At 42.4% G+C, this 12350-nt stretch overlaps 1 protein-coding gene across 1 annotated transcript in view; it reads right to left on the bottom strand.

Moving 5' to 3' along the window:
* LOC114018710 (sodium/hydrogen exchanger 10) overlaps window positions 1-12350 on the bottom strand; it is a 304510-nt gene that overhangs the window by 241743 nt on the left and 50417 nt on the right. The window contains exons 5-6 of the mRNA XM_043548755.1: window positions 11659-11775; window positions 9000-9161 (exon numbers count right to left, since the gene is read on the bottom strand). Coding sequence (XP_043404690.1) covers window positions 9000-9161; window positions 11659-11775 — 279 coding nt within the window. The remainder of the gene's footprint in view (window positions 1-8999; window positions 9162-11658; window positions 11776-12350) is intronic.

Here is a 12350-nt window from a genome sequence, read left to right as displayed (position 1 = left end):
TTGATTTAATGAAAATGGTGATGTTCACATCTGATGGTGCCTCCCTGATGTTGGGCAAACTCAATGGTGTGGTGGCTCAGCTGAAACGTGATATTCCACACTTAGCCCAGTAACATTGCATTGCACACCGGGAAGACTTGGGGATTTCCGATGCATGGAAAGAGGTCAAGCTGATAAGAGACATCAGAACCTTAATGAGAACTGTCTATACAGTGTTCTGTCAGTCATCCAGGAGAAAATGCAAACTTCAGGAAATAGTGGATGCTTCTGAATGCGAGGCAGTGGCTTTCAGGCCACTCAATGAAGTGCGCTGGTTATCTAGGCACTTTGCACTTTGAGCAATTATTTGCAACTATAATCCTCTTCTGGAATATTTTGAGCAAGACAAAGATACTGATCCAATTTCTAAATACTGCTACAAAAAGCTGAATACCATGGAATACCAAATAACATTATAAGTTTTGAACCATGTTTTGTCGGAGCTGGCTTCACTATCCATGCTGCTCCAGAAAAGGGGCCTTACACCTCTTGAAGCATTTCACCTTATCTTAGGTAAACTGAACAAGATCAGAAGACAGTACCTTGGAGATTCAGTCTTATGGAGTGACAAAGTTAAGGCTCTCTTAGATATAGGCTCTCAAGAAAATAATGAAATTGATACCAGTTCCATAATAACTTTCATAAACATCTTGTGTGCACATTTTGCAAACAGGTTTCCAAAGGATGAAGTCCAGGAGTGGTCCGCTCTTGATTGTGCAGCAATAGTTAAGTGTGACTTCAATTTTGGAATTCATCAGGTCAAATCCCTATGTTCAAAATACAAAGACTTGCTGAAGAGATTGTTATAGTCAGCCAGTAAGTTGACTTCAAGTTTGCAGTAGCCGAAAGAATCAAAAGCCAATTGGTTTTAAGTTTCCTGGATATGGTGACATTTGCGCACCAGAACGAACAGTTTCAGGATCTTGCAAAGTTGATGGATATTGGAGGAACATTCCTAGCATCAAGTGCAGACTGTGAGCATGGCTTTAGCTTAATGAACACTCTAAAAAACAAACTACGGAATCATTTACAAGTAAATCATTTGGACATACTGATGTGTATTAAGAGTTACCAGCTGGATGGAGGACTGATGGATCTGGACAGAGTTTATATTGAATGGGCAAATGAAAAAGATCCCAGGGAAAAACCGTAAGGTTAGTTTAGCAGTCTCTGACATTTCGACCAATAAGGAAATTAAAATGCATTTGTAATTACATATCTTATTCTTGGCTGATAATCATTTATTGGTATATTTTAGGAAAATTTTAAATTTAAAAAAAAACTTTTATTTTTCTTTTTTTTACGTTTGATGTCTCTATCTAAAAACCAATATAAATTGACACATATTGCAAATTAAGACATTTTAAATGCATTTTACTCGCTTGGGCGCATTTGCTTCATGGCGCACAAATTTGAACTCTGCTTCAAAAATTTGCACAGAAGAAATTTCTTGTGCACATGGCCTGTCAAAAATTAGAGGGAACATTGCCCTCGACAGCAGGAGTATCGGTAAAAACACATAGAGGAGTGTTACATCCCATTTGAGAAGGAAGGCATCCCCTAGTGATCAGGGTCCCAGGCCTGCTCTTGAGCAAAAGTATGAGCTTTTTCAATTTTGTGCTGTAGGAAACAGGTCAATGGATGGGAAGCCCCATTGTTGGAATATGGACTGTAGAACTGTGTTGTTTAGTTCCCATTCGTGATTGTGGGAGAACTGTCTGCTCAGCGTATCCGCTGTCATGTTCTGACAGCTGGGAAGGCAGGAGGCTGAGATGTTTATGTCGTGGCATATGCACCAGTTCCACAGCCTCATGGCCTCAGTGCATAGGAATTGGGATTGGGATCGGGATCCTCCCTGTCAATTTATATAGAACATGCAGATGATGTTATCAGTCATCACACCTACTGTTTCATTCTTTACCAGTGGGAGGAAGTGTAGGCACACATTGCAAACAAAACATAGTTTGAGTAGGTTGATATGTAACTGTGTCTCCGCCAAAGATCATCTCCCCTAAATGGCATGGTGTTCCAGGTGAGCACCCCAGCTAATTAAGGAGGCATCCATTGTAATCAATATGGATGGCGGGTCTTGGTGGAAGGGGATCCCCATGCATACATGCTCTGCATGTATCCACCACCACAGAGACTCTTTGATCTTTGTGGGCACTGTCAGGCTGCTGTTCAAGATGTGTTTCTTCGGTATGTAAACAGAATGTAGCCAGCTTTGTAGGCAGCGCATGTGCAGTTGTGCATGTTTTACCAAAAAAGTAGTGGATGACATATGTCCTAGTATCTGTAGGTAGGTATTGTGACAAAGTTCCTCCTCTGTCTTGGTGGGTCCTGTGCTTATTGGTGGATTTTCTCGCCTCAGAGGTTCACGGCAGCCCTCAGTTTGGCCACTTTTGTGGCTCAAATCTGCAGTTCACTCAGTTAGCCTCATCACTGGCCAGCATGGGGAAAGGAAGAAGAACAATCCCCGCAGTCTCTGTTGATCCACCCAGTGGATCGGGGAATAGGTCAGAGACCTTCCCCTCTGGTGGAACCCACAGCCAGTTCAATTCCTCCGGTATCAAGTAGGGAGTTGGGGGGATGGAGGGAACCAGGGCCCACCCTCTACTCCGGGTTCCAGCCCAGGGCCCTGTGGATTGCAGCTATCTACAGTAGCTCCTGTAACAGCTGAGTGACAGCTACAACTCCCTGGGCTACTTCCCCATGGGCCTCCTCCCAACACCTTCTTTATTCTCACCACAGGACCTTCCTCCTGATGTCTGATAATGCTTGTACTCCTCAGTCTTCCAGCAGTACGCCTTCTCACTCTCAGTTTCTTGCGCCTCTTGCTCCCAGCTCCTCACACGCACCACAAACTGAAGTGAGCTCCTTTTTAAAACCTAGGTGCCCTGATTAGCCTGCCTTAATTGATTCTAGCAACTTCTTGATTGGCTGCAGGTCTTCTAATCAGCCTGTCTGCCTTAATTGTTTCCAGAAAGTTCCTGATTGTTCTGGAACCTTCCCTGTTACCTTACCCAGGGAAATGAGACCTACTTAACCTGGGGCTAATATATCTGCCTTCTATCACTCTCCTGTAGCCATCTGGCCCAACCCCATCACAGTATGTGCCAATATGCATGGACTCTCCATAGCTACTGAAATAAGATTTGTCAATGTCAAGAATCTGTTCATCAGTAGTGATACTCTGGCCTCTGTGGAGTCAAGGTGTGCTCTGATGAAGTCCAATTGTTATATACGGACTAGGGTTGATTTCTATTAACTTTATCTGTAATCCTAGGCTCTGAAAGAGTTCAATAGTCTTTTGAGTAATGTTGATTGCTCTGATTGAGTGGGGCCTCTTAGTAGTCAGTTGCTGAGGTATGGAAATATTATTATCCTGTTTGTGTAAGTGTGCCACCACTACTACACTCACAGTGCTGTGGAAAGGCCAAATGGTAGGACTCTATTGACAGTGATCCATTCCTAGTGTGAACCAAAGGAATCTTCTGTGAGCAGGATGTATTGTGATGTGGAAGTAAGCATCCTATAGGTCAATGGCTGAAAACCAGTCCCCCTTTGCTAGCACAGGTACTATCGTGGCCAGTGTAACCATCTTGAATCTTTGGGCTTGTACAAACTTGCTGATCTCTTTGAGATTTAGAATCCCCTTTTCTTCTGTGTTAAGAAGTAATGGGCATAGAAACCTTTCCCCCTGTGTTGTGGAGGAACTTGCTCCATAGCACCTAATTGTAGAAGATGGTTTACTTCTTGTTGCACAAGGTGCTCGTGAGAAGGTTCCCTGAAGAGGGATGGGGAGGGGGGTTGAGAGGTTGGTATTGAGGTGAAAGGGATGGAGTAGCCTGATACTGTGGACAAATGGGCCCTAGAGATCATACTAATTGATGCCCAGACATGGTAAAAATCGCGTAAATTGGCGACCCAAGACCTGGCTGGTCATCAATATTTGAGCGGTCAGGTGAGGGAGGTCATTCAGACCCTCGACCAAATTTTAAAATTTGTTGCTTAGCCAATGCAGATTGTGATGTAGAGGGCTGGGTCTGAGATGCTCTACATCTCTGGGGCTTCTGTCTTTGCCTCTGAAGATGTATTAAATTGTCGTTGTTGATATGGGAGTGAGGTGTCCCTGCCATGTTGGTATGGTTGATATCATCTCCGTTTCATTGCAGGTGTGTATATCCCAAGAGTACAGAGGGTTACCTAAGAGTCTTTCATAGAGTGGAGGACCTTGTCGGTTTTGGCAGAGAAAAGTTTTTCCCTGTCAAAAGGAAGATCTTCCACCTTTAATTGGAGGCCCTTCAGAATGCCTGATGGCTAAGGCTACGTTTTAGTCACAGGTATTTTTAGTAAGTCATGGACAGGTCATGGGCAGTAAACAAAAATTTATGGCCTGTGACCTCTCTCTGAATTTTACTATATACCCCTAACTAAAATTGGGTGGGGGGTCCACAGGTGCTCTGGGAGGGGCTGTCCAGGGGAACCATGGGTGCTGGAGTAGGTGGTCTGGGGCCCTCTCTGGTGCTGGGGGGCGTGGGCCACGGTGCACGGCCAGGGACCCCCGGTGGTGCTGGGGGCGGGGTTAGGATTGGGGGGGCTGGCAGGGGCTCCCTACCAAGTTCCACATGTCCCCACAGCTCCTACGTGGCGGAGGGGCCAGGGGGCTCTGCGAGCTGCTCCCGCCACAAGCCCCATTGTGCACGTCCCATTGGCCAGGAACCACAGCCAATGAGAGCTGCGGGGGCAGGGCCTATGGGCATGGGCAGCATGCGGAGCCCCCTGGCTCCTCCTCCACCTAGGAGCTTCAAGGCCATGCCAGTGGGAGCCAAGCAGGCCTCCACCCCAAGGTAAGTGCCTCCCCCCCCGGCACCTACCAACTCCCTGCCCCTAGCCCTGAGCCCCCCACACACACCCAAACTGCTGCTGGCCGCTGCAGAAATCACAGAGGTCACGGAAAGACACGGAATCCGTGACAGACTTGCAGCCTTACTTACGATTGCAGGCAGGATGCCCTGCACATTACAATGGCTATGGCTGTTCTTGCAGCAGTGTCTGCCACATCAAGGAACATTTGTAGTGTAGTTCTGGTGACATGTTGTCCCTAGGGGAGTAAACCTTTGAACTGTTCCCACCTCTCCTCTGGAAGGTCATTAATAAAATAATTCAGTTTGCCATAGTTGTCATAGTCATATTTGGCCAGGAGCGTGCTGTAGTTTGCCACGCAGAACTGTAAGGTCTCAGAAGAGTAGACCTTTTGTCCAAACAGGTCGAGCCTCTTCCACTCCTTATCTGCGGAGTGGATCTATACTGTGGCTGTTTGCCGTGTTGGTTTGAGGCCTCCATTACCAGGAAATTGGGGAAGGGGCGAGAAAAAAGGAAGTCTATACCCTTGGCGGGCATGTAATACTTCCTGTCCGCCCTCTTATGTGTTGGTGGGACAGTAGCTGGTGTTTGCCAAACAGTCTTTCCTGGCTCCATCAGGGTGTCATTTATTGGTAGCACAATTTTAGAGGTTTAAAGAGATCTGGAGAATCTGGAGGAGTTTGTGCTGTGTGTCAGACACTTCCTCGAGTGGGATCTCCTGACTCTGCGCCACCCTTTTAAACAGTTTTTGGAACTGGTTAAAATCATCGGCAGTGGTGGGAGTATTATGGTTTCATCTGGTGATGAGGAGTTATGCGCAGGTGATATCATGTCCTGCTCTGTGCCCTCCTCTTTCTCATCCCCCATTTCGTCATGGACATCAGAGGTCTCCTGTATGCAGCATGGTGGTGGCAATCTCATCTCAGCTCTAAGTGGGGTTGGATGTCAGTTGTAATGCGCCCTGTATGCTGCCCATGGGTTTCAGGGTGGCCATTGCATAAGAAAAGGCATGGGTGGGCACATCCATGGCTGTCCTCTTGCCCATATTGGGCCCTTGAGTTCATGGGTCCCAAAGGTGGTCTTTTTTCGATAGGTGAAGAGTGGCACGAAGAGAAAGCAACCTCTTCCTGTTTGTCATCCTCATTGCTAGAGAATGGCGGGGCAGTGGGTGAGGCTGATTGCTCCAGTGATGTATGCTCTGGGGAGCCATCGGTGCCGAAGAGCAGCGAGAGAGGTACTGAGGATACCACGATGTCTTTCTGGTGTAGAAACTGATGTGGTGCCTTCGATTTTGTTATCGATGTCAGTATTTTAGACAGTATCATGGACGCTGCCGACGGTTTGCGACGTGACTTGCTCGGTGCGGACGATGCCGTCTTTGCCCTCTGTCGGTGCCAAGGAAGTCGTTGGCACTAGTGGTGGTGGCACAGCCATTGGTGAGGGTTTCAGAGCTGTGTATTTCACCGGTGTTGTTGGTGCCGTAGAGTAGGAGGAAGGTTTAGATGTGCGCCTCGACTCCTTCTCTTTCCAATGGCGTTCCAATGTGGATGGTGCCAGAAGTGCCTGGTGCCTCAAAGGTGCTTACCTGCAAAGTGGTTGGCACTGAGGACAGCGACCTAGCAGGAGACCATTTCTTTTTAGTCTCTGCGCTGAGGTCATAGCTCTTTTCCTCGATCTTTTTGAGGAATAAGCCTTGTGCGTCACTGAGAGTGATGTACCTGGGAGTCTTTTGCCCTGGGTCAGAGGCCGGTCGGAAAGATTTCTCCATCAGAATGAGCTTCAGATGGAGGTCTTGATCCTGTCTAGCTCTGGCCTTCAAAGTACTGCACTGAGTGCACTTCTGGGGGACCTATGACTCACCAACACAGTGGACACAGAGGGAATGACCATCAGACAGGTATAGCATCTCAGCAGGTGCCACATCTTTTAAAACCTGGAGAACCAGGCATTGTTGAATGGGGTTGAATGTTTCCTGCTCTGAGGCAAGAAGAAGAAAAAAATTAAGTAACTAAGACCAATGAAGACTAACTAAATTACTACTAACTATACTATGAAACTTAAAACTATTTCTAACTACTTTTTCTAGGTTTGTCACAGATGTTGGAACACTGCTATGGAACTCCGTCTCAGGCTAGGGCAATTGAGAAGGAACTGATGGTGTCGAGTCGCATATACAATAGATGAGGTGCCAACAGCGCTGCAAGACAACCACGGCACATGCACAACCCAGATGGACACTGCTGCTGAAATTCTCCAATCAACGGCACAGGGGTGCACAGACACCTGAAATGGAGCACCCACAGGGACATCATTCGAAGAAGAAGAATATCTTTCTACGTAAAAAACGTACTGTGCATAGTTTTCAAATTTAAATAGATTTCTCTCTTACCTGAAAATGGTATTTCTGTAATGGACAACGTCAGTCTCTAACCAGAAGACAGTTTTGCTTAAGTCACTCTTGAACAAGCAGAAATGACTAGTGAAAGAGCAGAAGTTCTGACCACCAATGCAGGTGATCTAGCAGCCTCACCCATGAATGCTATTTAACTCACAATAAAGTATATTTATAAGTTGAGAGGGGAGAGGCACTTGGCTGGAGTGAGAAATGGTTAAAGAAGAGTAAGAAAATCACACCCAAGTTTTGCTTAAGTGAAGCACTTAATCAACGATAATACAACAGAATAAAAACTTGAAGTTGAAACTACATATAAAGAAAAAGTGATTGGCCTCAATGAAAAATATTTCAGAAATAGGACAAACAACAAATAAGCACACTAACAGTGCACCACAGTACAACAGAATAATGATCTTATTGACTCTTTATAGATAAGAAAACCTCTCTCTTCTCTGAATGGGTAAAATCAATCTCTAACTTAAGGGGATCTATGCACTATTCACTCAACAACAACAGGGCAAGAAAATTTCTCAAGATCAGAAGTTAAAACAGCCTTGAAAAAAGCTGTATCAGCACAAACACAAATGTCTATAGTGTCAGTGACCCAGAGCATTATACATATCACTGATACATATTATGATTCACCTGAAAAAAATATTTTTGTGGGCTTTTAGCCTCTGAGAATAAATGGACAAATTCTCATGAACCCCAAGACTCTGTGTTCTATTTATATAAAATTGTATGGCCTTTTAAATGTTTTGAATATGATGGCACCCCTTTGACAGAGGCTGGAGCTGTGAATTACCTCTGAAAGCACCGTGCATCATAGTTGAGAGGTTTGACATGGGACAAAGACTCCTACCCAGGCCTGGATGCACTACCTTGTCCACCTGATTTGAAGCACAGCAAGACTACAGAAAGATTGAGCCTCATATCTAAATTCTGCAGTTTCATTGTCTACTTATAGCTCTCCAAAAGTGACATAAGCAAAAAAAAAGTGCTATGTAATATACTGACTGTCCATGTGAGGCCATCTATTTGCACTGAAAACTTTATGTGGCCATTTTGTAAACACCATATGTAATATTTTCTTTTGAAAAGAATATAATTTAATATATAACTAATCGTGTTAAACTTATATAATAAAATAAAAAATATGTACAACATAGCCTTGTTAATGTTAGTATGAGAACAGTAAAACTTTCATTTACTGACCTGCAGTGCTTAAAATTGTTTAACGGTTTACATTTTTCCAGTTATTAGTTTTAATTCCTCTCTACCCTGCAAAATTGGACTCATGGTAACTAAGGCACCTGGATTTACAGGCAGACAGATATAAGAAATTATATACAATTTTAAGATGCTTCTTTAGTGTAATATTAAAGTTAAAATAAAAGTAGTCAAATGCAAAGTAACAATGCAGAATTTAAGGTTCTCAATACAACATTAACCTGGTCACATAACATTTATGTTTTTGACTATTTATTCCTAGGTTTACATGTTAAATATGTAATTTACCGTATTTCTGTTTATGCTGTTAAATGTGTCACACATGGCTAGGTTAACATCACTGTAATGTAACATTTTTGTTAGTAAATAAATGTATATTTGAATACACATAACAAAAAAAAAACCTCAGAAAATCAGGTTCAGTTTTGTTTAGTTGAATTAGTAGGGGCACAGTTATTCCTTATCTTACCAATGAAGAAAATCAGGTATGTCATTGAGAAGCTTAGAATTACTTCAGTTAATCCATCATTGAAGACATGAGACAGCCAATATATAACTATTCTTGAACTCAAAAATCCAAATATGGTACTTCCAAAAAATTTTAATACTAGTTTAATAACAATCTCTTTAGCTGTAAAAGGAGAAAATAAGATTGAATTATAAATTAGTAATTCACTTTTCTAAAATGCATTAAAGTGGAGTTAAAATTTTTGTTGCACAAGAGTGACTTCTTGTCCCTATATTTTCTGGAATGCAAGACTTCAACACACCAAATTCAAACATCCGATAACTAGGAAATGCTCAACTAAGCTCTCTCCACATATCTTCAAAAAGAACGTAAGTTTGACAAGAAAAAAAGCCCACAGACTTATGAAAACCAGAAAAGATATTTGAGGACAAGAAAGTATTGTAGTACAACAGCAATCTTAATTAATTTTTGTAAGCAAATTTCCATTGTATTTTTAAATATGTGGATTAGCCAAGCTAGCAGAGGGTTCTGACATCTCTATCAAAAAATGAGTTTACTCTTTCATGGTTGGGCTATCAAATCTTTGCATGCAACATCATATAATAATTTTAATCTTGCAGAGTTTAACTCCGGGGTCATCCAGAACAACAGCCCTCCAGAAAGAGTCACTGCTGGGGATGGGCTGCAAAGGTAAGAGCCTACCCACAGTTGAAAGTTTTAAAATTTAACGCCAAGCTCAACACCGACCACAGTTCTACTTCATCTCTAAAAACCCTTCCAAACAATCTGTCATGAGGTATAGGACTATGGTGACTACAGTGAACTATACATAAAACATCAAAGCTCAGAAACAAGAGTGCCATTAATCTTGGGGAAAATTGGAGCTCCAAAAACATGCTATGAAGCATAGTCAATGTTGTCAATTAAAAAAAGTTACATAAAACTGACAATGGGACCAAACATTCCATTTGAGGTTCTCCTGATGACCTCCAACAGGGAGGTGATTGGAAACACAAGATCCTTCAGAGTCTTTAAAAGATAAATACACTCTCCATAACAAAAATGATGAAAAATCAATTCGTTTGGTCCCCTCCTCTAAACAGCCACAATAGGGTAAGACCTGTGGTGGCCAGGCTCTTATAAACCTCCTAAGATTCAGAAGAGCTATGATGATTTGGGAGCTTTGTCTGTCCATATTATGAATTCTGGTTGACAAAATGAAATTTTATAATAAAATCACTGTAACATGAATGCATCTCTCTCTCTCTCTCTCTCTCTGTTTCTACCATGTCTTACCAGCATGAAAAGCATGTCTTCCTCAGACTGAGGATAACAGGAAGGTACTTTGAACAACCCTATTCAGGCGCAAACACTCAAATAACACATGACCTCAAGCTTAAGAAAACCAATTTTACCCAACCCCTCTGCAGGGATGGGGGGGGTTGGGCGGGGGAAGTTTGGAGCAGTAGAAAGTTACCAAAAGACACAAGAAAGGAAGCAGATGTTGGAAGTGGGGCATACAAACAAGGGAAAGCAACACAGGAAGAGGAAGCACATGGCAGAAAAGAGCATAGTCAAAGGAGCTGGGGGAAGAGAACATCATGAAGGAGAAGCACCCCAGAGTGAAGAAGCCTGGGTGAAGCAGCGAACCCTGTCTGCTTTGCTGGACACATATGGTCACCCCTAAGGACTTCCATGGGAAGGGTGAGCTAGGAAGGGTGTATTGCAGTTGGAATGTTTATTCTTTTCTAAATAATTTGTTCTCTCTTGTGCTTTATATGATTAAGGAAATAAGCAAATGTGTTAGACTCTGTGGAAAGTTTATCCATGTGTGTTATATGTTTTGCAATTACTATGAGCCTCCAGAAAGAGTTAAACTATAAATCAGAAAGCTTACAGCTTGAGGTAGAGTTCTGGAAGAGGATATATTTAAGTATGAGGGAGTCTGAAGGGTTAATCCTATGTGCCGGGGGGGAGGGAGGCAGCTGGACAGCGGATTACAGTTCTCAGAAGGGAGAATTAGACAGAATTTGCACCTTGAGGATGTGCCTAGGGGACCCAAGATTAGAGCAGTGCCTGGACTCTATGCAAACTTTGGAGACTTAAAACATCCAAGGATCCAGAGGCTTGCATCTCCTCACAGCAGTCTGGAGGGTGGCCAACAGAGAGCGCCCAACTGGATCTTTGAAACTCCCAATGAGCTTAAAGTTAGACATGTAAATGTGTCTTCCAAATAAGCCCCACTCACAATCCACTGACAAAAATCTGATTCTTGCAACACACATGCTCAGCCCAATGGCCACACCCTCTGGCTCCCCAACTGCTATAAATCAATTTATACAGCGTCAATTCTAAAATGTCCAAATTTGAAATTTCTGAGGCAACAGGAAATATGAAAAACAAGGGGTTTATTTTAACCCAGATAGTTTTACTGAACTGTTTAACATTATAAAAATGAGTATCATTCAGTACTGTTATGCATCTTTACTTCTGAATGTTTTAAATATATTTTATCCTGTCTCAAAAGTGTCAATTTGTCAGATAATTTTGTGTGTGTTTACCAGAGAAATCAGAGTTCTGTTGCATAACTAGGATCTCACAGGTCTCAGAATAACTGAGGATCAAAAGAGAATAAATATTATGGAAAATATTGCCTTACCAAATTCAGAATGTTGGTCAGATATAAGATCCCTGTAAAGTTCAAACACAATTGTAGTGGTAGCATCATTGAATAAAGACTCTCCTTTAATTAGATTAATGACGATTTTTGAAAGACCTTAAAAACAGAAAATAGAACAAACTATTATGTGAACCTCTTCTACTACACTAATGAAAATTAGGGGGTTAGCTACATGAAAATTGCACCAATTCAACCTAAGGTGTAATTTTAATCCACTTTAAGTAAACCTGCTGCACAAAAGGCTGTGTGGACACACTTTTTTCAACTTAAACAAAATTTATTTCAATTTAGTTTAAGTTGATTTGGAACAGGTTTAAGTTAAATCAGAATAAGCCACTCTTACAATGAAATGAGAGTGTCTGCAAAGGGATTTGCAATAGTTTAACTAAATCAGTCTAAAACCAATTTAAGTTAAACTGGTGCAACTTCTGCATGTGGACAAGACCTAAGTTACTTACCCATAAGTGGCATTTCTCTGGATTTCCAGATTCACGTTCTTAAAGTCAAATACCAAGCTATGAAAATTAGAAATAACTTGAGGTAATCTGAGTTTGTATAATCAACAGGCACATATGCTGATGCAGAAAATATATTTCCAGAGTATCTGCACAGAATCAATAACTTGGAAGATAAGTAGGGAGGTGGCTACATAAATGGAGGTTACTTGCCTA

Source organism: Chelonia mydas, chromosome 6, assembly GCF_015237465.2.
Source record: "Chelonia mydas isolate rCheMyd1 chromosome 6, rCheMyd1.pri.v2, whole genome shotgun sequence".
Lineage (NCBI taxonomy): Eukaryota > Metazoa > Chordata > Testudines > Cheloniidae > Chelonia > Chelonia mydas.
Note: the sequence above shows the minus strand (reverse complement) of the source record. Positions and strands in the feature narration are given on the sequence as shown.